The following is a 26,289-nucleotide window of genomic DNA, read 5'->3' as shown; positions in this document are numbered from 1 at the left end:
CTACTGTCAGAGTTAGTTTTGTGTTTTCATTCAGCCTGACTGACTTTTTTTAATGTTTTGATCTGAATAGACAAATTTCAGGCGAGCTGGACCAAATTTTTAAAAATTATTTTAATTATTTATTCTAATAATAATAATAGTAGTAATAATAATAATAATTATTATTATTATTTATAACTGCATCATTTGATAATGTATCTTGAGGTGCACGTATAATCAAAAAAATAATTGAAAAAAAAATAATAATTCTACCCTGATTTTAGCGACTTCAATGGAAATGCCCTTCAATGGTGACTTTTAGTGACTTCAGTGGAAAGACTGGCTTACATCTTTTCATATAAAATAAGTAGCCTATTACATGTGTAGCTCTCTAAATAACTTTTACAAAATTTTCACTATTACAGCTGTTGAGATGAACTTATATTTAGATTTGAACGGATGGATGCAGCATTGTAGCTGATGACATACTGTTGAGCGCATGAATGCAGTTATTCTCTTCATTGCAACTCGGGGTTTGCACTTTCACAAATGCTTTCTTCATAATGATGTAAATAAGAGATTAATTTTGCTGTGTAGACTGCATCACTGAATATAAACTTACGCTGTGTGATTGACAGCCCCATCAATTATAAAGTGAGCGTTCTTTGATTGCTTTCTGTGTAGAATTTAAGTTAGGCATTCGAAAGAAAATGGTTAATTACATGTTGCGGTATTACTGTCAGGTCCATATCTTACAATAAACGTCTGTTCGCAAAGCCTGTGCCGAAATGCTTTGGAAGATGATGTTATTTTTAGTTCAGTGATCTTGTATTGCTCTTCTCTTCTTCTCATCTCACCAGTGGGCGGGGCCAAAGAAGCGATGGTGTAGAAGTGGGCATTGATTTGATTCTGCAGAGGCAGGCTTTCTTTGCACTATTACATCAAAATGTGTCAATGAGTCATTTTCTGATCTTGGTTTCAATAAAAGCTGTTTTTGGATTAACGAGTAAGTTTTGAACTAATAGTACACTGACCTCTTAACATCAAGGTAAATTTCTTTTCTCAATACATGACCCCTTTAATATGTATAGCTTGTATCCATTTTAATCATATTAGACAAATGAGATCCACATATATATTTGCATATATATATATATATATATATATTTCTCAAGTGGTCATTATTGCAAAATAAACCCCTTCAGGGTAATGCATGACCCCTCTGCCTCACATCAGGGTCTATTTAGCAACAGAGCGACTGGCTTTACATTATCCCTTACTTACCTGTATGTACATGTGTCCATGCCCTGCTAATCTGCTGAGTCCAAAGGTGAAGTCCTAACATAACCTGCATTTTGACAAGGCGACACATAAAATTTACATGCTGACACACAAAGCCCAAGTTTATTAATGGTAGCTTTGATTATGCAGATTTTTACTATAAAATCTTTTTCTCGCTCTCTCTGTCCACTGTCTCTCTGCATTCCCAGACTTTGAGGTGTTAAAGTCAGTCATGTTGTTGTGTGTGCGTGTGTGTGTGTCTGTGTATGTGCATTATGTAAGAGCTATAAAAGCATGTAAATACTGGAAGCCAAATACACCCAAGAGCCAAGAGAGCAGGCCACTCACCCACTGAAATAACTGACATTGTTGATGTATTAGCTGTGTGTGCCTCTGTCTGAGAGAATGCATGCACTGCTGTCATGTGCAGGCCACAAGCTTCAGTTCACTTTTAATGGTTTACTCAGATAACCATTTTGAGTCCTCTGACATGGACAAATGTCAACTATACACACAAAGATGAAGTTGTAATTTGGCTAAACTTTATATATGTATGTGTATATGTACAGTCATGGCCAAAAATATCGGCACCCTTGGTAAATATGATCAAAGAAGGCTGTGAAAATTAATCTGCATCGTTAATCCTTTTGATCTTTTATTTAAAAAAAATCTCAAAAATCTATCCTTTCATTGGATAATAAGAATTTAAAATGGGGGGAAATATCATTATGAAATAAATGTTTTTCTCTAATACATATTGGCCACAATTAACAGCACCCTTTTATTCAATACTTTTTGAAACCTCCATTTGCCAGTTTAACAGCTCTAAATTTTCTCCTATAATGCCTGCTGAGGTTAGAAAACACCTGACAAGAGATCAGAGACCATTGCTTCATCCAGAATCACTCCAGACCCTTTAGATTCCCAGCTCTATGTTGGTGGTGCTTCTATTCAGTTCACCCCACTCATTTTCTATAGGGTTCAGGTCAGAGGACTGGAATGGCCAGCAGAAGCTTGGTTTTGTGCTCAGTGACCCATTTTTGTGTTGTTTTAGAGGTTTGTGTTTGTATTATTGTACGGCTGGAAGATCCAAACATGGCCCATTATAAGATTTCTAACAGAGTCAGTCACTTATTTATTTTTTTTATCTGTTGGTATTTGATAGAATCCATGATGGCATGTGTCTAAACAAGATGTCCAGGACCTCCAGAAGAAATAGGCCCAACAGCAGTATATTTGATTGTACACATGGGGTACTTTTTATCCCTGTGTTCACCAAACCCATCTTGAGTGTTTGCTGCTAAAAATCTCATTTTTTTAGTTTCATCTAACCATAGAAGCCAGTCCCATTTGAAGTTCCAGTCGTGATAACTGAATATGCTGGAGTTTGTTTTTGGATGAGCTAAGAGAATTTTTATTGAAACCCTCCCAAACAACATGTGGTGATATAGGTGCTGTTTGAAAAATTTTTTTTTAAAGGTTTTCTGACCCCGAGACGCAACTATTTTCTGCATTTCTCCAGCTGTGGTCCTTGGAGAGTCTTTAGCCACTCAAACTCTCCTTCTCACCGTGCATTTGGACGATATAGACACACATCCTCTTCCAGGCAGTTTTGTAACATCTTATGTTGATTGGAAATTCTTTAATTATTACCCTGATGGTGGAAATGGGAATTTTCACAGCTCTAGCTCGTTTTTTAAAGCCACTTCACTATTTTGTGAAGCTCAATTATCTTTTGCTGCACATCAGAAATATATTCTTTGGTTTTTCTCATTGTGATGGATGATTAAGGGAATTTGGGCTTTGTTTTCCCTCCTATTTATATTTCTGGCTGGATAATTTCATGTTCATAATCACCCTGGAGTGCTCAAAATTGTGAATATGAATGGGAATATACTTCAGAGATATTTTACTCTCAAGAATTTCTAGGGGTGCCAATAATTGTGTCCAACTTGTATTTGAGAAAAACATCTATTTCATAATGATATTTCCCCCCCCCCATTTTAAATTCTTATCCAATTATTATCCAATCATATTTACCAAGGGTGCCAATATTTTTGGCCATGACTGTATATGTGTATATGTATGCATGTTTGGGTAATGTCTGTATGTGTCAGATCATTAGTGTTTGACCTTGGGAGTCAGAGAAATTTGACAGGTTTTCATAAGCCTGTATACACACACTAATGAGAGGGTCACTTCACTCCCCTCCACATGAGTCACCTTTATTTATATTGTACACACCGACAGACAGACTCTGCCTTAAATGGTTCATGAAATAAAATTTCACTGAATAGAAAGCTTGAATCCTTCTCTCTGGTCATTAGTTAGGGCCAACACCATATTTCATTTGATAGACTCGTAATGTTGTTTACCCTGTTTTGTCTTTCCAAAATATAACTAGTGCATCAAATACTCCTGTTTGTGGAGTGTAGTAACCTAGGACCTTAAAGGTTAGTTCACAACAAAATGAAAATTCTGTCATCATTTACTTACTTTAATGTCATTCCAAACCTGTATGGTTTTGTTTTTTTTCTTTCTGGAACATAAAAGAAGATATTTTGAAGAATGTTGGTAACCAAACACTTTTGGTGACCGTTGACTTTCATTGTATGGAAAAGCATTTCTGTCACCTAACAAAAATTAGGTTTGGACCAGGAGGCACATGGGACTACTTCCGTGATGTTTTTACTACCTTTCTAGGCCTTGAAAGTGGTAGTTGCGTAGGCTGACAGTGGAGGTACAGAAACCACTCAGGTTTCATTACAAATATCTTTATCTGTGTTCCAAAGATGAACAAAAATCTTAGGAGTTTAGATCAACATGAGAGTAAGTAATTAAAGACAGAATTTTCATTTTTGGGTGAACTCTCCCTTTAAGATCGTACGACCTGTTGAACGCACTGAACTTCATCCTTCATAGCCTTGTTTTAATTCATGTCAGATGAAATATGTTGTTTACCCTGACCATGGTCCGCTACTCTCTCTGTCTTTCTCATACGCTGTTTGTCCTTTTTTTTCTTTTCTCTAGCCTTGTCTTTTATATTATAATCACCTGATGTCTTTGAGGGGTCCGTGCACACAGAGAAGAAACAGTGCTTTTAATAAAGCTTATTTAGCAGGATCACAACAGTAATATATTTGTTTATGCAAACATTAAAAGCAGTCAGCATGCAAATTGTTTGCGATTGTGTTTAGAGACTGTGTGTGTGTGTGTGTGTGTGTGTGTGTGTTCATATCTCCCAGCACTGGGTGGAGTTTTTCAGAGAAGTTGTAAAGGAAATCTGTGCTCCCTGATTAATTTAATCTCATGCAAACATTCCACAAGACAGCTCAGCATCTGAATGTCACCTCTAACGCATACAGATGAGATTAGCTCTTAACTGATTGTCCAAACACATCAGATTAAGTATTCTGGGGACAAAGATGAGAGTCAAAAATGTTTTCATGTCACCTGAAACAGATGGTTATGACTGGTATGAAATGTTAGCACACTGTGTACTGCACAGTATATACTGCTTATTAAAATAACACGTAAAACAGTATGTATTATCTTATTTTAATAGTTTTAAATCTGGATTTATGCAATAATACTCTAACTTTTGGCAGTCCAATCAATATATAATTAAAGATGTTACAGGTAATGCTTCAAAAGTTTGAGATTTGTAAGATATAAAAGAAGCATTACTCATTATCAAACATAATGAGATGCTGCTTGATATTTTTGTGGAAACTGTGATAAGTTCAAAAGAACAACATTTAATTGACAGAAATAGTTTTGTTGAAATTGTAGAAAAGGTCAGTTTCATTTTGATCATTTTCACTCATCCTTGCTGAATAAAAGTATTTTACTGAATAAAAGAATACTGAGCCTTTTGAATGGTAGTGCATTTTGCGTAGTATACATAAGTACAAGTGTAGCCTATATGTTGCTAATATGCCGTTCCAGTCACAGCCATCAGCTTCCATGACTTAAACTCCATTAAACTCCTCTAATGTCTCTCTCTGTGGCTTTTGAGGTTTTGGTTTCAGTTATTACATTAATTTCTAAATCACACTGTCCCCTAGGACCATCCACCCATTCTGGGCACTTACCATTTATCTAACTGACTTTCAAATCCTTATGCCAATGTTATGTCTCTGCCATTCTTCTGATTATCTAGCTGTATTTTCATTATTGATGTGTAGCATTGGCATGGCTGCCACTGTGATTTAGTTACCGTAGTATCAGTTTAATTAAGTTGCCTTTGAATTAGCAACAATTATTTCTATGTAATAAATGTTCTAAACCGTGTCATTGTTTCTCAGTGATTAGTCTTCATTAGCATTCACGTCAGTTGCTAATGCTGTTCATATCATTAAGTGAATGGCTTTCTGCTGGTCTCTGTAGAAGTACTGATGTTGTTAGTAAAACTGTATGAATGTACTGAATCCTCCCTAATTGCTTTTTTCACTTCTGTGTGTTCAGGAGGCCAACAGTACACCCAGCCTTGTCACCCTTAAAGTGGACCCAGATGGATTCTTCCTCAGCTGGTCTGGAGGGAACAACATGGTCAGTTATATTCTTTCTTTAATTATTGTACCAGCCAATACTAGTTCTAAACTATTATCAGAAAATCCTTTAGTCTTTTCTAATGCAAGTTTATCCAAGTACTGTGTGTTTTTGTTTTCTTGACCGAATTTTGCAGAAATTATCATAAAATATGGCAAAATACTTTTTCCAGTTTGCTTATAACTAACGGGGACACAAGATACCCAGAGATGTTTCAAGTGATTAAAATGTTTTCATTTTTTCTGCCTAAATTATATTATGCGTCAGCCTAATTCCAAATGAACATCGTTAAAACGCCTACATTTGCTTCAAGGTAAATTAGTGTCGTCTCAATTAAATGGGCTCGTTCAAGCAAAAATCTAAATTCTTTCATCAGTTTACCCACCCTTGTTTCACTCAAATTCTGTTCATCTTTGGAAGTGAATAAAGAAATTTTTAATGTATTCATTGTTGTCCATCCATTAAAAGTATGTACAACCAAGCAACCTCATAGACAGTCATTTTCATACACATCGTAATAACTTGCAAAAACAAAAACCGTTTTTGTCTACTGAAAGTCTTTTTCAGAAAGACATTTCATCAGCTGTACAATCTATATGTTGTTAAACAACAGTACAATCTATTGAACACACTGTACTTCTGTTTCTCACAGCCTCATGTCAGAAATTAAGGCCCTGTTTACATTAGTGTGTTTTTGTTTTAAAACAGCATTTTAAAATGGAAACGATCCTTATCTACAGTCTCCGTCCACACTACACAACCGAAAAGGCATGTCACATGACCATTCATGCAGGTACAACAATTAGCATTGTTTACACTGTCGTCAAGGATACGCAGAGCGAATGTGGGCAGCCACTACATCGTTTTCAAAAGTCTCCATTTTGGTCCGTTTACACTGAAACGCAACCCCGGAGTTTTCGATCTAAAACCGGGTCTGCAGCGTTTTCAAAAGTCTCCGTTTTCGAGGGTCTAAAATGCCGGGGTAGTGTAAACGACAGGCGTAACCATAGCAAAAGTTATGTGTTTTAAAACAAAAACGCACTAGTGTAAACGTAGCCTAAATATGGTGCTACTCAGACTAAGGTCTATTGGTTTTTGCACGTAAAGCTTCTGTTTACCATATTTATCGTTTAATGTCTATTCATCATGTAAAGAAATTGTGCCACTTCAGAAAACTTAGATTAGACCACTCAATTCATATGGATGTTTTTATGAACTTTTTTTTAAGTGCCAATTTTTGGTTGCATGGGTTACTTTAAATGGAGGGACAGAAATCTCTTTGGTTTTAATAAAAATGTTTATTTGTGTTTTGAAGATGAATGAAAGCCTAAAGAGGGCATACTACATAAGTGATAGGTTGTTCACTTCGCTGTAGTGAGTACAATGTAAAAACTTTAGAAACCGTTTTGTTCACTAATGTGTCTTGAAAACCTGAGATTGAATTGCTGCTTTATTTATAAATTGTTTTGCGATATTCAGATGGAAGGTTTTCATGAACTGAATTTGCAACTTGTATCTAAACTTGCTTGTCTTTACAATTTAAATAGTGGAGGGTAATGCTTTTTAATGTAACAATTCATTCCACCCCACTTACAATAATATCTGTTTAAGTTAAATACCACTTTCTCAGCATTAAACGTGTGAATCCTAGCATCAATATACAAGAGGTGGAATTTAGTATATGTATACAATGGAATAACCATTGAAGCATTGACCTTTTTAATGGCTTTCTATCTTTAATGGTAACTTAATTTACCTGTCCTGCCAATTCTGCCCTATCTATTATCAGTCCTGTCTGCGTCATCTCTTTGTTTCTGTATGTCTCCCCCTCTCTCTCCTCCTGCCATGTGGGCTACTGGCTTATCATGTGAGTGCTCATGAATCAAATTAAATTTTAGCCAGTGAAATTCAATCAAGGCATCCTCCCATCCTCTCGCTTTAGTTATTAGATATGTTGTTTTCCCTCTTTTCTCTTGTTCTTGTACTGATCAGTGTGGCATGTGTGGTATGGGGACACAGCTCAAGCTGGTTCCAGTAAATTCAGAGAAGGGACTTTCTGCAGTCTGCGGAGACACAGCACAGTGTGTGTGAAACTCGCATTAACTCGGCAGCAGATTCATGTCAGTTGCCAAAGTTTTGTTTATTTTGCTAGCTGAGTATTTTATTTGGAGATTCCTTCATGCGCCGAAGGTGCTAATGCGTTTACTTCCTAAACATCGAAGCAAGAAGCTGAGAGTCATTTTTTCTGCTGCATATCTGAATCGATATGGATGTTGCATTGGTGTTGCGCTGAATGTGTTGCGATTATGGTATTAGGACACTAGGCCAATCTTCGCCGGAGGAAAGGCAGTAACCTTGTTTGGCGTAGGGAATATTGGCTCTTGGGAGCCTGTCCTCTCCAGTTAATAGTAAAGAGGCCACCTCATCTCGTCTCTTCAGTAACTTACTTGCAGATTCAGGCACATTTATATTTAATGTCGCTATTATTATATTTAATGATGCCATTATCAAACACACTCCATTTCTTTTCCTTCTAAGTATTGAAAGGTTGTTAAAAGTCAGCCTCACTTCCATGAATCCAGTTTATGTCATTCTCAGTTTCCTTTTTCTCTCTCTCTCTCTCTCTTTTTTTGGCAAGTTGGATGAAGTTGTAAAGCGCGTGCACGTTCTCACAGGCTCACCAGCACATGCGCAGTCAAGCTTGATTTCACCAGGAACAAAAAATAAATTAAACTTGTTTTTGCAGAGGCACATTCACACAATGTTGTGGCAGAACAGGTTTTGTGAGAAAGAAAACACACCCTTGCACTGTGTTCCTGAGGGTTTTTTTTTCTGTTGTTGTGTTGTTTGTGTGTGGCTGAGCCACAATGTCCCTGTGCTGCCCGCTGAATTGACAGGGCAGGTTTGCATGTGTGTCCATCACAATGCTCTGTTATTCTGTGTACCACATTTGTGGGCGTTTCGCCATGTGTGGCCTATTTTCAAGGCAAATCTAGTACCTGGTTAGTGGATACTAGATTCCACATAGCCTTGAGCTCTACAGGCAATGACATGAATAGCAGGATTCAGTTGTCTTCTAGGACTTTTCACAATTGTTTCTTGTTTTCCTTGTATTTCCCTGGCACATGCACATGCTCGTCACATTAAGTTGCATAGGTGAGAATATGGCAAACACCAAATTAATAAAGTCACTTTACTTTCGCTCACAAGCAAGGTCGTGCCACAGGAAGGAGAAAGAGGAAAAAAAACTGTGCGTGTGCGTAAAAGTGATTTACTGTTCTTCCTCATTAACCAAACGCATTGTTGTGTGTTGTGCTTGTAAGTTATGCGTTCTGTAAAAAAGGAAAGATGACGCATAATCTATACTAACCTGCGGGAATCGGTGCAAACAATTGTCAAATTTTACTAGAGAATTTTACTATTGTAAAGGGCAATGTTAGAATAAACATTTGCATTAACATTTACATTTATTCATTTAGCAGACACTTTTATCCAAAGCGATTTACAAATGAGAAGCCACAATATTTATGTAATGATATATTATCTATATAATCTATTAAATACAGTATATTATATTATATATTAAATGTACTATATATTAAATTATTATTGTTTGTAAAATATATTAAATGTAATAACAATCTGTATACAGATATGTACATTTAAAGTAAAAAATTAATACTGTGGTTGTCAGAAATTCTGACAATGACAGTGCTTCAGGTATTACGAGATTGCATACTGGTGCTTGTATATTTTACAATATATAACTCTATTTCTTCAAGTGATACAATGTAAATATACCAAGCTACTTGAATGACCAAAATCTGCTTCCTACCTTAAAATGCACTTATAACCACTATGATAATAAAGGTGCCACAATAGAATTAGATACAGAATTAAATCAAATGTGATGTTGTGCAGGGACTTCTTGCATTGTTCTTTTACTCTTTTGTCACCATAAAGTATACACAAATTCATTAAGCTTTGGAGATTTCAGTGCTTTTGGATGCCCAAAGTAGATGTCTGGAGGTATTGAAAATATGAGCGCAAAGTGAACAGACTTCCCTTGAATTAGACTTTGGTCATGTGTAGTCCAACACTTTAATGATTAGTTAATGACATGAACTTTCAGCCTGCTAACATATAACTGCGCAAAAACACACTGCACCTCGATTATAACTGCACGTGTAAACAAAATGAGCTGGCAGTAAGACAACAGAGATCAGTCTGTGCTTCAATCCAGTGTATAGCTATTTAAAAAAAAAAAATCAATAATGAACTGACAAAATGTCTTCTAGTTTTCATTGGGTGCTTAAAGAAATCGTTTTTGACTGTCTGACCAGCTGAAGTTTTAACCATCCAATTTATGGTTTTAAGAGCACAGCGTCTAGCAAAATTAGAAAACTAACTGAATTAAGGACAAATTGAGGTGATTGTATCATATAAACATGGTTAGCTTTAGCGAAGCAATGACATGTTGAACTAATGTTTTTTTCCAATAGAAGGAAGCTTTACATAATGCGTGTAAACCACTGCCATTATGAGGAATCAATAATAGATTAGCATTAGCATTGGAAAGCTCCATCAGACATGCATCTGGTCAGTTTTAGTAAATTTGTGGTTCTCTAAAGGATGTGGGATTGTGTAGATTGCTATTGCTGTCCCTAATGACAGTTTGTGATTGGAGGGTAACGGCACTCTTGCTTTCGCTATTCTTCAATTAGCAGAATTTGTTTGTGATAAAGCAGGATGAGGAGCCCATCTGTGCTGAAGCTAATGGCTAATGATGGGATTGAGGCTGCATTAGCCTCTCTTCTCTGGTTCACTTTAGCCCACAGGCTCATTCTGACTGGTCTTGCTCTCGCCATGTGTCTGTTTCCACTCCTCATACATCTTTCTCTTCTCCCCTTGCTCTCTGCCTTTCACTTTTTGTTTCTTCAGGGCTGTCATTCTCTGTCAGGGACAGCTGGTTGTCATCAGTGAGAAACAGAAAGGCGTCAGTGCATCCGTTAATTGTAAACGGAGACATGACACTTCCTCTCTCCTCTCTATATCACTCTCCGTAGTATCTCCCTTCCTCTTGTTCTCTTCACTTCTCTTCGTTTCTATCTCTCCCCCTCTCACTTTCTGCAAGCGTGGGAAAACATACAGGAAATCGTTCAGACTGTTAGGGTAGTTTTGGAGCATAACTTGCCCTGTGCCCTCCACCAATAGCATGCCCTCCAAAAAAAAAAATCTCTCCGACGTTCTCTCTCCCTCTCTTACTCATTTCTGCTCTCTTCCTTTTACTTGCTTTCTCGCTTTCGCCTTTAGTGGTTAACAAATGGCCTAGAGTGACGATAGATTTATGTACAGTGGGATCCCATGGTCCACATTAAAAATGTGGGATTCAATATCTGGAAATCGGTGAAAAGGGAAATCTTGAAAATTGAAAATAGGGATATTAATCAAAAAATAGATATTTAAGATTTTTTAAAGTATTTAATTATCTAACATCAAATTATCATGTGATTTAGTGTTTTACATGTAAAATATCATACTGACCACCTTTTATATTTTATTTTATTAAATAAGGAAGTATTAAAAGTGACAGTAAAGACATTTTTAATGTTACAAAAGGTTTCTGCTTCAAATAAATGTTCTTTTGGACTTTCTCTTCATTAAAGTATCCTGAAACACAAAATAAATCATAATTTCCACAAAAATATTAAGCTGCACTGATTGACACTGATGATTATGATAAATGTTTCTTGAGCACCAAATCAGCTTATTAGAATGATTTTTGAAGAATCATGTGAGTCTGAAGACTGATGGAATGGCTGTTGAAAATTGAGTTTTGCCATCACAGAAATAAAGTACATTTGAAAATATATTAAAATGGAAAAGTTATTAGAAAATTTCCAAAGAATTTTTACCATGCTGTATACCAGGCATCCTCAAATCTGGCCTACTGCTGCAGAGTTTAGCTCTAACACACCTGAGCATGCTAATCGGAGTCTTCAAGATCATTAGAAATTCACAGGTAGGTAAGTTTGATCAGGGTTGGAGCTAAACTCTGCAGCAGATTGGCCCTCCAGGGAAAGATTTGAGGAACCCTGCTGTAAGCCTTTTCACACTGTGTGCAAAACCTCTCTAAACCCAGTTAAACAGAGCTGTCTAACCAGTGTGTCCAGACTGGGAGACCAGTCAACCACCTTACCTGTTTTTTCACTCTCTCTCTCTCTCTCTCTCTTTTCTTTTTTCTTCCTTCTTTCTTTTTTTCTTTTCATGAGTTGGGACAATGAACACCAAATAGTCTGACAGAAAGAAATAGCCATCCTTTTAAAAAGTTGTGGTTTCTAATTGCCTCGAGACAACATTAAAACATACCCTGTAGACTGAGTAAAGATAAGAGCACATTTTCAAAATACCTCAGGAAAAATAAAGCCCATTAATGAAACCAAACCACATAACCGCACAGAAAAAGAGTGCGTAGGAGAGATAATGGAGGAGAGATATCAGTGAGAGCGAGCTCCTCAGAGCTGTCTGGCCATGTCAGGCCTGATCTAACTCTAATCTCTGTGTTCCGTGGTGTATTAATCTAGTGGCTCTCAGTCTGTTGGCTAGTTCGTTGTTGATGTTCTGTTCATAGTTCATTCATAAGGAAGAATGACATTGGTCACTGCTGCTAGTTATTTTAAATGGTTAATATTGCCTAAAGAGATTATTCATCTAACAGAACATTCATAGAATGTACTAAGACACTTAAAGGGATGGTGAAAAACAAAAATGGACATTGTCATCATGCCCTCATGTGATTTCAAACCTGTATGACTTTGAAAAGTCAGTGCTTCTTTCCCCAGTGCAATGGACGTCAATGCAGTAGTCTACAAAACTCCAGTTTGGTTACCGACATTTTTTAAAATAGTGTTCTACAGAAGTAAGAAAGTCATACAAGTTGGAACAGCATGAGGGTGAGAAAATGACGAATGTCCATTGAAACCACATGTAAAGATTACAGACTATCATTGTCATGATGACACAATATGCCATTTGGTATCGGCAAAAACTTGATGTTGAAACTTTTCTGACTAAATTTATTAGTCAATTTGAACAGAAAATTAATTCCTAGGATACCTTTTGTCAGGGTAGATGACATATTTAATTATTAATGTTTTGAGAGGTTTTGTTGTTGTTCACTTCCAGTCACACACATGTGAACATGGGAGAGTCAAAATACAAACAGCCCTTTTGGAAGTTTTGTCGTTCGTTCAGCCAAAGTTCAAGCTGAACTCTGACCTATCACTTTGACAAACAGAGGATCTAAATGTCACAGATTGACCTTTTGACTCAATACAAAGAATAAAAACTTGAAAGCTGCAGGTTTGAAGTGTTACAGATGATGATGATATTAACATTTGGACTTATGGATATTTTATATGGCAACAACAGAAGCCCTGGAGTGTGACATCATATCCTGTTGCCAATATTCGTTACAATCCCTGTGTAGAAAGTGTCCCCCTTTAATACGTCACCCCTGTCGCTCAGTGCAAAATGTACTACACCAAATATTCCACCGGAGTTCATGAAGTGTCAAAGAGAGCAGGCGAATGATAATGGAAAAGGGAGTCAGGTTACATGTTGTAAATAGTTATTTATTAATTAAAATTAAAATTTATTATTATTAAAAGAATATTATATTAATCCAGATCAGAGGAGTTTAATAGAATGTGTGTATGCATGCATCACACTACCCACAAATAGGGCTGGGCGATAAAACGATAACAGTTAATTATCGTGATATAATTTTCCTCAATAAAACGATAACAAGAGTTCGATAAATGTTCAGTATAGTGTTTATACGCCAAAAGAACGTTACGAAACAGCGCTACTCATTGGAACCGCGCCACACTGACCATTTATCCGCTCGGCTCAAAGTTCAAACGCCATTTATTTTAAGGAAAAATGACTGGAAAAGTTTGAAGAATTCAAAAACGGGAAGTGTTTGACATGTTCTGACCATAAAGAGTAACTGTCTGTCAATTTTCTCTTAGGAGCAAAAATCTGCCTTTAAACTCTCAGATATTTATGCACATTCAACAAAGATGATTTTGGATTATAACCAGAGTGAGACATCCTTGTTCTGACCAGACAAACTGTACCCTTCAGCCAGTCTGAACCAGCAAAAAAGTCACAAGATTTTACACCCTGAAGTAATTTCACACGCTCAAAATCCTTGTGTGACTGCACTGCAGTTCATTGGAGCCAGTTCCTCTCAAGTGCGCACAGTTTTCCTAAATGAGTAATTCACTAACACTAATAAAAGTGCAAAGTCATTTATATTTTATATTAATGTAATGTATAAATGTCCAAATGCTATTTGCCAAAACATTCAACAGTATATCTTTTAATTTAACATTTATACATTCATGTGTAGCTCAACTTTTCTCATGAGATTGCGTGGGCATTAAGGTAAGCACTCAAGTGTTTGTGATAATTTTATATGAATTTGTATGATGTGATTCATATGGAAGCGTCCGATTTTTAGAAAAAAGTAAGCATAGCCTCACCCCTAAACCTAACCGTCAGTGACGCATAAACAGATTGTATAAAAACATAAAAATGAGATTGTACGAATTTGTACAAATCCTCCAAAACACAAAATTGTTAAAAATTGCAATGAGGGTGTTTTACAAATACTGTTTGAAGCTACTGTAAAATGAAAGGAATCCACACATTTACACACGCAGACAGGAAATGTGTTTTCTGAGTTGATTATATAATAGTTTCCTTTTCATCCATATCCTTATCCTTCTTTCTTCCTCCACAAGTGGGCTTTTATTCATGACATCTAATTTTCCTGTTATAGATGGCTCTGGACTCGTGCCTAAAATGCAAGCCTGTACAAGCCATCATTAATACTCAGCAGTCAGGTGTTTCTGTCATTGTTCTCTCTGTTTTATATATAAAACACTTACTGTACTGCTCAACTGAAAGAGGATTTTCATCCTTATGTGGCAAAGGAATGACAAGAATCACAAACTCTTGACCCAGACCAATTTCATTATCTGCACCGAAGAAAGAAAAAGAGAAAAGAAACGGAAAGACAAGAGACAGAGAGAGGGGGTGGAAGGGTAGAGCTGAGCGACAGACAGGCAGGTTAACAAAGCCTGTCCTGTGTTGATGTGGGGCAGTAAGGGTGAGTGATGGAGACAGGGTTACTAGAATGGAGAAATACATGATCTCTCCTTTCCTCAGATTGGTGACCTTTTGTGTTTCTGTGTTTTATTTGTCTGTTTCACCTTTCTGTGTGTCTCTCCATTAGGGGAGGCTCGATACCACATTTTCAGAACCGATCCCGATCCGATACCAAAAATCCTGAGTATCGGCCGATATCGATCCGATACCAGCACATTTTTTGTTTAATCAGTGTAGAATTTCTATACCTCAGTGTGTGTTGAACTGACCATCACTCTTTTGTGTTGCACACAATTTACTAAATATAGACAACTTTCTTACAAAGAAAAAATAACAAATGTAAAAAAAATATAATCATAATCTATGACAAAAATACTATTATAAACTAGGTTAGTGGATAATTCAGTAGCAAAAGTTAATCTAGAAAAATCGTGAGTGCACAATTTTATAAAATATAAATTTTAATAAAAAAAAAAAAAAAACGTTTAGTGGGGAACAAATACAAGTGAATAAGTGTTGGACTAAATCTGGTAAAATGTTAGACATTGCTCTTTGTATGGTTGTAAAATATATTCATGAAAAAAGTTATATTTATATAAATATATAGGGCCTAAAATAAAATTAAAAGACATTAATGTATAGCATGGTTTCATCTCTAATTTTTTTTTTCTTTCTAATTAATGGGCTATGGACATTTGAGGTCGATATAAAATGACTTTTGTTAAGCTGTATTACTGACGTCTTTCTGACAAATTCTGTAAAAGTGATTGCATGGGACACATGATTTAAGTAAGTTGTACATTTTCTTTCCTCATACCTTCTGATTCATGTTCATTTTGTGCTCTAACTAAAGAGGAAGAGATGAACGGTTGCACTGACATACCATGCTGCCGCTTGAACTGAAGGGGATATAGTGATCAGTTAACACATTAAAGAGCACTAAAACAGCATTTGTAAGGAAATTGACAGAATTTGAAGTTGAGACTGTTTTATATTTAAAGTAGCAAAGCACAAAGCTTATTGTGATTATTAGATGGAAGGCATGCTACATAAAATGTTAAGGTTTATTCATGCATCAACTGAAAACGGCACAGACTACAAGATTGCTGTTGGGATTTAAGAATCGATATTGGCTCATCAAAACGAAGATCAATTCAAAAGGAGAAATGAATATTGACAACCTAGCCCTAGCATCCTTGCTAATTAAATATCACTGCTGTTGCTGAAATTTTATTGCACCTCTTATATATAGATCTGCTCATGGATATTGACTAACTCTGGCAAATCTGGTGATTTGTTCTTCTTCACAAGTGCTCGTTTTCTCATCCTGGGCATTTTATTATGCTTCATTTCCAGGTGGACTGATGACTCCCAGAAGTTGCGTAATCAGCCTATCAGATTGAAATTGCCGTTTTTAGCCAATTTTTTTTTTTTTTGGTCCCCTGTGAAAACCACTAACATGGTTTCATATCAACCCAGTGAAAAAGTAAATGCCTAAGTAAGTAAATATCTGGTTTGACAGCACTCAGCAGCAATCACTGTAACTAAACACTACATGTAATTTAATATGAGTCTTGGAAATCACTGCCGAGGAATCTTGACTTGTTCTTCCTCACACAGAAACTGTTTGAGTCTTGAACCGGTCCTGCCACATCACCTCTGTAGGATTCAGGTCAGGACTTGAACTAGGCCACTGTAGAACCTTAATTTAGTTTCTTGTCAGACATTGAGATTTGGAATTGCTTCTATATTTCAAATCATTGTCTTGCTGCATCATTCAGTTACAGTGAAGCATTTAAATGAACAAAGCTGAACACACTTGACAAACAATTACAAAGGTTTTCACAAACAAATATTTGTTCACCAGTGAAAAATTTCACTTTTATTATTATTTTATTATTTTTAATTTATGAAAAAAGTAGGAATAACTGAAACGGCATACACGAAAATCGCATGCCCTTGGAGACCTTATAATCGTGTTAAGATGGAATTGTGTACAAAATTTCATCTTAAAAATATTTCATTATAGTAAAAGAGTAAGTTATAGCTTAAGCTGTGAGGTTTCTCTGTACGACAGTGCAGATTCATAAAAGGTGTTTATTATGTTTAAACCGGTTTTTAGGACAATACATGGGCTTTGCTCAAGGATCTTACTCCGTCTCTGTCTCTCAGGCAAGAGTACGTCTTTAGAGAGTGACGAAAGACAGTAAAGGAAAGGTTGTGTGGAATTTTTTTTATATAAAGATGGTTTGGGTGTGTGTTTTGCAAATGACTAGCTTCAGGCATGCGGTCACTCATTTAGAATGCACAAGAACATTAGACCAAGCTTTAGAACAAATTCAAGTGCATATGCATGTATTGTGAATTAGGCTGAGTTTTCCGTGGCAAGTTCTTCTGTGCGTACAAGTAAGAAATAATCCACGCAATCACTAGTGATTGAGACCCATTGTTTGTTTTGTTTTTTAATTTTTTTATTCTCATGCCACTTGGGATCAGTCCAAATATCAGTAACCTTGAGTGAAACAAACAGAGGAGAAGAGGGGGAGGGAAGAATTAAAAGTGAGTCTCTATGGTAAGGTGTGCTGTTCTCATGGGTGTTAAATTTCAATAAAGCTACTCCATGCCATGGGATTTTATCATCATTAGAGTTGTCACACGCACACTCACTTGCTCTCAACACCCGCATACGCGCCCCAATGCCAGACATGACGGGAAGTGACTGTTGCCAGGGCTACACAAGGAAGTTACAGCAAGATATGTTCACAGTGACACACATGGTAGTTTCCCTTTAACCTGAATTGTCTCATGAGCACATTCATTTATCAGCAGTGGAAGCTCTATTTCATGTTGAAGACTATGTATTTGGAGATTAATTGTTCCCATAATTAAGGTCTGACCCCACAAGAAGCAACAAGAAAGGCCGGTCACTCACGGGGTGCAGGGCAGGGAACAGCCCCTGGGGCTTTGTGGCTGATATAGTGAGAGAGGCAGTAGAGGGGAAGTTACATCTGTCATGCATATGACCTCTGCACTCTCTCCGTATATAGATCACCTTTTAACATGAAAAATCACTCTTTATCTCACTGGCACAGCAGCAAGTGAAGACAGTAAATTGGGGTCAGGGTGTGGTGGCTCACTATTGTGTTGTACTGCTTTGCATTGTAATAGATTGAATGACTGTACCCTGGAGATTCCCACTTGCGCTATATTTTTTTTTCTTGCTCTTTCTCTCTCCAAGCTCTTTTTTTTTTTTTTCCAGCTGCTGGTGACATTACCATCCTAACTCTGGTTGGTTCTTTGGAAAGTTAGTGAAATTGCACCTCTTTCTGTTGAAGCACCACTTTAATCTGGATATCACATCTTATTCTACAACTTAGATGTGCATCTCCAATAAAACCAGTATTCAATTCTATTTCAAATTGCTTTATTGGCCAGATTGTTTATTTAAACAAAGCCTAAGCATCAATATATAACCCAACTGCAGTTTGATTGCGATTTAATTGATTATTTGTTAATGTTTTTTTTTTTTTTTTTGAGTTATCTGGCAACCCAGGGCAACCGTGATTATTCAGAAATATTTAATTGCAGAATTCCATGAATGACCAATTGGAATCGAGTGTTCCAAGAATTTTGAAAGTACTGTTTTGTACACAGACATGTTTTGTAAACGGTGTCCATTTGGCTTTTTTTTTTCTTTTTCTGGGGGTTGTTCATATAAACTGATATTCTGTCTCCTTTTGTCATGGCGATGTAAGTTAACAAGTCAAGTATGGCAGTGTATGGTAAAAGCCATAATACTCTGTACCTGTGAGAATACTGAATAATAAACAGAGAAATGATGTGAAGTCACTGTCACCAGTACAAGAACTGCTTGTGTCTATTTAGTGTGTATACTGTGTTTCTCGTTCTGAACTTTATAAATGACATAATACCACTACAGTGACATTGTGGGCTAAATATTAAACTGTAGGTCAACAGTCCTTGTTCGCCAGGAATGAGGGGAATGTATGTATGCTAGGAACAGCCGCGCACTTGCATACACCCTTGTGCAGAAACGCTTGCCTAATTTTTTCAGGAAGATATTTCACAAGTCTGAGCCTGTAGCGGTTAGTCAAATGCAACCTGTTGATACCATCAGTGTTACATTACTTTACAGAACTGTGGTAAATATATAGCTTTGTGTGTCTCTGGATCAGTTTTATTCATCGTTTGTCATGGTGTTTAATTAACTTTTTAGATTTTTGTTTTGGTAAGCAAAGCACTTGGAGGTAGCAATCTCAGATTACTTGTTTATTTACTTGTGTTTTTTGTGTTTTTTTTGTTTTCTTTTACTTGAATGTATTTCTATTTTATTTAAAAATGTTTTTATTCATTTTTTTAATTATATTTTATTTCTAAATTCTAAGTGAATAGTAACAATGCTCTGTTGTACATATGGACAGAAATCACTAGTTTTTGTTTTGTTTAAATACTTTAAGAACAATCTGTTGTACATGTATAGACCGAGACATCATTGGCTCAGAAAGTTCCCAGTATCTGAAAATGAATCATTAAAATATAAATAAATTGTCCCAGTATCGCTTTAGGGAGCCAGTATTACATGAGTCATTAGCTGCAGGGAGAAAATACAAGAGTGTTTGTTTGTTTGTGTGTGGGTCCATCCTGCTGGGCCTGTTTGGACTGGAACCAGTCCTTAGCAGACTTCGACCAGTAACCCATGACACTCGCGCACACTCTGGGGAACGTTCAACTCAGCAACTTCATCCGCACTGTCACACACCATGGTGGGAGGGGGACAAGAGTACAGGAAAGAGAAAGACGATAAAGAACGCGATGGAAAGGGACGGAGCTCTCGGCTATAGAGCAAGTATTTACAGTCCAGATCTGGTTTGTTAATTGTTGAAGTTTACAAGCACAGTCATCCAACCACTGCCCCAGCTCATTTACTCAGCTATTCTCTTTACGAGATCACGGTCGTGTTTGACACTCTTTCCAGAAGACATGAAGCAGAGATGTTTATCTAAGATGTGAATCCTGAAGTGTTGAGTGAATCTGTCTTAAAGTCATAAAGTGAAAGTTCACTTTAAACTTATGACTGCTTCTCCACTTCAGTGACAGTATCCTTTGCTTTGTCAGTGTTTATGTGTGTGTGGTGTGTCAGGGATTCTCTGGACCTCTGTTCAGTGTTACTTCATTCCTCATTACTCTTAAAGACCCCATGAAATCACTTTTTTCTATTATGTGCTGACATATTTTCCTGAAACAGACAAGACATGTTAAATGCTCTTCCTTTAAGTTGTAAAAAATCATAGCTAGGAGCCATGATTTGCTATTTCCTAATTGGTGACAGGTGGAAATGGGGGAGGGGCATTCTCACTCTCAAGATAACCTGATTGGACAGAAATCGGAGTCATCAGTATTTTTCCCAGGAGAGTTCAAGTGTATGTCTGCGACGTGACAATGTCAAGAGAAATGTTAAGAGTAGTGCTATCAAGCGATTAATCGCATCCAAAATAAAAGTTGTTGTTTACATGATATATGTATGTGTACTGTGTATATTTATTATGTATATATAAATACACACACATACAGTAAATATTTTGAAAATATTTACGCGTGTTTACATGTATATTCTTATATTTTATATAATATATAAATATATTGAACATATAAACATAACATATTTTTCTTAAATATATACATGCATGTGTTTTTGTATTTATATATGCATAATAAATATACACATTATACACACACATATTATGTAAACAAAAACTTTTATTTTGGATGCGATTAATCGCAATGAATCGTTTGACAGCACTAGTTAAGAGAAATAGACAGTAAACCACAAAACTTTTGATTTGAAATGTAGGATGTATGCCTGTCTCCACTTTCTGACTAACTGACATGAATTCATATTTATTGAATGATTTTAACGAGGACATTAAAGTAAATGACAAAACTATTATTATCATTACCGGGGTTAACTTTAACCATTAAACTCATTCAGCAGTATTTGACAGATGATTAGACAAGTAAATAAAAGCACATATTTAAGGAGGGAACCTTCTTCAAATAAAATAAAACAGTTGTTTGTTGAGGGGGATAATTGTTTATTTAATGCTTGTTCTGTCCAAACCAAATTTTGAGGCCCACTATTGGGCCCTGGTTCTCTGGTTGAGAAGTACCTATCTAAAAGAACATTTATTATGATTTATTTATCTTTATCTGTTTTTTTTTTTTCTTATAGGAAGTGGAAATCCTAGACATCAGTCAAATCAGGGACACCAGGACAGGGAGGTTTGCCAAGATGCCAAAGGTACGTTTTTATGTGTGCCTGTGTTGAAGGTTATGTTTGGAAAGGTTCATTATGTCAGTGCACGTGGGTGGTAAGGATTGCCTGTGTTTGTAGGACCAACGTATACGTGATACGCTGGGTGTGGGCAAAGGGGAAAGCAACTCGGACTCAAAGCTGCTAACTGTCGTCTACGGCAATGACCTGGTCAACATCTCCTTCCTCAACTTCCAAGCTGTGCAGGATGGCTATTGCAAGGTAACCACGACGACAGGCCCGTCACCTAGATACCATGTCCATGCAATCGCTCCCTCTTTCTCTGTTCTGTTTTTCCGCTTTCTACCTTTGCAAGTGTGTGCTCTGAATGAACTACATTAGATGACTAATGTTCAACTAACGTTGACATTTGATTGATTTGTAGGATTATCATATTTACATAATAAATGTATGAGCTCATTTATGAACGTTTATTTGGTGTTATGATTGGGTTTCCAGGTGTGGACTGATGAGCTGTTTAAACTTGCCACAAACATACTGTCCCAGAATGCTTCCCGCAACATCTTCTTATTCAAAGTGTGAGTACTGTGTGTGTGTGTGTGTGTGTGTGTGTGTGTGTGTGTGTCTGACTCTGAAGGTGTTGTTTGAGGCCAAGTGACATGTTAGTGTAGCACAAATACAAAAAAGTGTCAGTCCACTTCATTGATCTTTATATTGCACCTTTGCTTGTGATTTAATTCTTTTAATTGATATTTTTGAAAATGTGACCTCTCACAATGCAACTTTATTTTTCGTTATTGTGACTGTATTTCGCAATTGTGACTAAATCTCAAAATTTAGTTGCTACTTTATATCTTTCAAATGCTACCTTTCCTTTTCTCTGCGACTTTGTATTACTGTTGTGGCTTTATATCTCGAAATTGCAACCTTGTGTCTAAAAGGAAGACTTGTTGCAGCTTTATTTATCATAATTGTGACTCATGTGAGTTTCTCGCAATTGTGCTTTATAATGTGACCTGTTTTCTCACAATTTGACTTTGACACTTGAATCCTCTAAACTCAAGCCTTGACTGGACTTGACAAAAGTTCAAGCCAGTTTTCATGTATAACTTTGGGTTTGCCTCAGGGTTGGTTCTGTAACTGATGGTCATGTTTGGTCAGGTTAGTTTACCCAAAAATGAAATTGAAAACTCCCCGGTCATGGAAGAAAGGAAGTCCTAAAGGCTTGATGATGAGTAAGCGACACAGTTTTCAATTTTGGGTGAACTATTCATGTTAAATCCTCATTTACAACCAGGATTTGAGGTCAAATCCATACCAGGCAAAATAAAATACCCCTTATTGTCATAATCTTTGCCTCAGTCTGAGAAAGTGCTGATGTGAGGTGATTGTTGTTCTAAGAGTCTGTAGTGTTACTGATATTACGGTTTAGTTAGATTTATAAGTGCAAATAATCAGCGTAGACTAATGAGAAAGATGAAGGATAATGAAACACGTGTGGTATGGTCAACTGTCCTTTTTTTGCATGTCATTTTTCATAGTTACACCAAGCTGAAGCTGCAGTCAAATCAGGATGGGAAAATCCCAGTGAAGAAGTGAGTAAACACAAGCTCAAGCTTTGTCTTACTCAAACATAGCTATGTTTCCAGTTCTTCGGGGCTTTCATTGCTAATTCGCCACTTCTTCTTTCATCATTGCTTTCACTTCTTTTCTTTTTCTTTCTCTTTCACTTCTCTTAGCATCCTGAAAATGTTCTCAGATAAGAAACGTGTGGAGACAGCGCTGGAGCACTGCGGTCTGGTCAACAACAGGGTAATCAATCAGTCATGCACAAATCACAAGTTATTACACATTTAACCATTCCGTTTTACCCTTTACTGTCTGTCTGCTGTGATTCCATGTGACGTGTTTGTGTCTGTTTTTTGTCTCTTTTGTTCTTTCAATATAAATGCATTGTTTTTCAAATAACCCACACCCATCATCTCTTTAGTCCAATCTATTGTTGCGTCTCACTCTGTCTTCACCTGTAACATGTTCCTTATCATTTCTTTTTCTTTGCCACTCTATGGTGATCTGCGATCGGGCCTTTTATGGTTCAGTTTGGACACGGAGGAGCTGGTCTTAGATCAGCACATATCCTCATGTCAGTCTGTTCACTGTCTTATGCTGCCCTCTGCTGGTTGAACTTCAGCATGAATTGAGAAACTTAAAGAGGCTATATTCTACGCCAGGTGTCAATGTCCTGTATAACATGAAGTGCCATTAAAAAAAAAATTCTAGTCAGTCATTGTACCAATATCAACAAGCACAATTGACTTCGTAGTGCAGAAAAATGTTGAACTGTACTGTGCTAGGTACTGTCCGGTGTGTCATGCGAAATATGTGTTGTACTGTGGGTCTCATTTCTACATTTTTATTTTTCATAATGTTGTGAACTTATATGATAATATAGTACATCAAAGTCTTTATTTCAGCACAACAAGATAAATCCTATTTTCCATGTAATTTTCGATTTAAAATACACTGCAGACACATTCACAAAAAAATATGAAAATTTTCCTCTGCTTTTACTTTTAACAATAAGATCTTCATTTTTATTCATTCATTCATTCATTCAGTCATTCAGTCATTTATTTTCCTCAGGTGGATGGTATAAAGACAGATGACTTCACCTGGGAAATGTTCCAGAACTTTCTCAACAAACTAAGTCCCAGACCAGAGGTGGAGCGTATCTTCGTGGAGCTGTGAGTGAACGGAGTCCAACAGCGATGACAAAGATACAGTAGCCCCAAAATGCATTTGGACACTTGGCCACATTTATTTATGCATGAATGCTAAAAGAAGAATGTTATTTAATATATTAACCAAATAGCATTTATATTTGAAGAAAAATGGCACACTTTCAAGCAATAATTATATTATCAAAGAATAATTTAAAAATGTAACAGTTGTGGAAAATGTCCATGTAAAAAGGGTCCAGAAAAAAGAAATGCTACTGATGCTTTGTTTCTAATCCAGTGATATTTATACATTATTAAGTGTGTCCAAATATGTCTTGGGGCCACTTTATGTCTTAACAATTATGTAAAGATGCTTTGCAAAATGTTTTTGACTCATTTCATTCTTTACTATGTGTACCCAGTGGCTCCAGAGGGAAGCCCTTCCTGTCTCTGGATCAGCTGATGGACTTTATAAATCGCAAACAGAGAGATTCTCGACTAAATGAGGTTCTTTACCCACCACTCAAGCGAGAGCAAATCCGCCAGCTCATGGAGAGATATGAGACCAACGCCAGCCAGCTGGAGAGAGGTACAAATGCGCACAAGCACACACACATTTAGACATGGTGACGATGAGAGTGATGGTGGTTTGTTTCACCTGTCCATGTGTGAGCAGATCAGATCTCCCTGATGGGCTTCACAAAGTATCTTGGTGGGGAGGAGAACGCTGTGGTTCCTCCTGAGAGGTTGGACATCATCGACGATATGAACCAACCCCTGTCCCACTATTTCATCAACTCTTCACACAACACGTACCTCACAGGTATGCAAATGCATAAACACTCTCATAGACGCAAATATGGTAATAAACGCACACGTGACCTCGGTCTGTGTTTTCCCCCTTCAGTGGGTCAGTTGACGGGCCTGTCATCAGTGGAGATGTACAGGCAGGTGTTGCTGACAGGATGCCGCTGTATAGAGCTGGACTGCTGGAAGGGCCGCCCACCTGAAGAAGAGCCAATCATCACGCACGGTTTTACCATGACAACTGAGATATCGTTCAAGGTGTGTTTATGGCCCCACATTTACCATTGTTCTGCAACTTTTCATAGGCAAAATACAGTAATTTCAATAGGAATCCTGCAATTTTGCAAGATTTCTGTGAAGATTTTGCAAAGGGTTCAAGCTGGTCACATGCCAATATTTGCCTTGTTGACCAACAGAAAGCTGCTTGGTTTGAAAGTAGCTTCTGGTGAGCTGAGCTTCATATATTTCTGCACTATTGACAATAGATAAAGGAGCTTTTTTGCCTGCAAAATTTCACTAATGTGACTGCACCTTTACTGTCAAATGAAAACTGCTTTATTTAAACTGCACACACACTGAACTGCAATGAGACGTGTGTAAAGTTTCAATATTTGCATTTTTAGGAAGTGATCGAGGCCATCGCTGAAAGTGCTTTCAAGACATCTCCCTACCCTCTCATCCTGTCCTTTGAAAATCATGTGGACTCGTAAGTATAAGTGTGTGCATAATGCATATTTCTTGTTTTTCTTTTTTTATCCTGTTAATTTTTATCTTGATTATTATATGGTCTTTTAGGGCAAAGCAGCAGGCTAAAATGGCAGAGTACTGTCGCTCTATGTTCGGGGATGCGCTGCTCATTGAACCCCTGGAGAAATATCCGGTGAGTTCTTCAACACCATAAAAAAGGCAAACGTCAATAATTATTCAATTACTATAAAACAAAATTTTGTTTAATTTTGTGTAATTGTTTTTCGGAGCAAAGTTCTGAATCAATGAATCGATTAATCTAGCTATCCGTCTATCTATCACCTTAAAACTTTCAAAGGTTTTAAAATCATTATAAACTTTCAAGCTAACTTTTCTAAAGCCAAGATCAAAGTTAAACTCATGCTAACTTTACTTGTAGTTAAGGATGGTCCATTATTACTAGGATAAATGTAGACGAGAGTAGGCAGGATCCCAGTAAAAGTGAAGGGGTCTTGTATCATCCTAATGCAGTTTGATTCCAAAGTATTAAATGGCTACCTGATAAAATAATAAATTAAAGTCTTGCTTTGATCTGAAAATCATTGCATTATTGTGAAAGGAAAGAGATCAATGCAGTGATATAACGGCTATGTAGGAAATTGGCTGGCTGGGACAGCCAGTAATTACATAGTTTTTGTCACTACAAAGATATTTGACCACGGAATGCAGTGATTTGGCAATCATAATTAAGAGAATCATGTAAAAATTGAGAGTAGTAAACTATTACATTTTTAG

The 26,289-nt window shown here is 36.7% G+C and overlaps 1 protein-coding gene across 2 annotated transcripts in view; it reads left to right on the top strand.

Annotated features, from left to right (window-relative positions):
• Positions 1-26,289, top strand: part of plcb3 (phospholipase C, beta 3 (phosphatidylinositol-specific)) — a 53,366-nt gene that overhangs the window by 10,796 nt on the left and 16,281 nt on the right. For both annotated transcript variants that reach the window (XM_058781415.1, XM_058781414.1), the window contains exons 2-13: positions 5,728-5,811; positions 21,239-21,307; positions 21,401-21,541; positions 21,779-21,858; positions 22,822-22,875; positions 23,020-23,092; positions 23,924-24,024; positions 24,423-24,589; positions 24,677-24,823; positions 24,908-25,065; positions 25,431-25,513; positions 25,603-25,687. In XM_058781415.1, coding sequence (XP_058637398.1) covers positions 5,728-5,811; positions 21,239-21,307; positions 21,401-21,541; positions 21,779-21,858; positions 22,822-22,875; positions 23,020-23,092; positions 23,924-24,024; positions 24,423-24,589; positions 24,677-24,823; positions 24,908-25,065; positions 25,431-25,513; positions 25,603-25,687 — 1,242 coding nt within the window. The remainder of the gene's footprint in view (positions 1-5,727; positions 5,812-21,238; positions 21,308-21,400; positions 21,542-21,778; positions 21,859-22,821; positions 22,876-23,019; positions 23,093-23,923; positions 24,025-24,422; positions 24,590-24,676; positions 24,824-24,907; positions 25,066-25,430; positions 25,514-25,602; positions 25,688-26,289) is intronic.

The sequence above is a fragment of the Onychostoma macrolepis genome, chromosome 07 (genome assembly GCF_012432095.1).
Source record: "Onychostoma macrolepis isolate SWU-2019 chromosome 07, ASM1243209v1, whole genome shotgun sequence".
In the NCBI taxonomy this organism is placed as follows: domain Eukaryota; kingdom Metazoa; phylum Chordata; class Actinopteri; order Cypriniformes; family Cyprinidae; genus Onychostoma; species Onychostoma macrolepis.
This window is presented reverse-complemented; position numbering and strand designations above follow the sequence as displayed.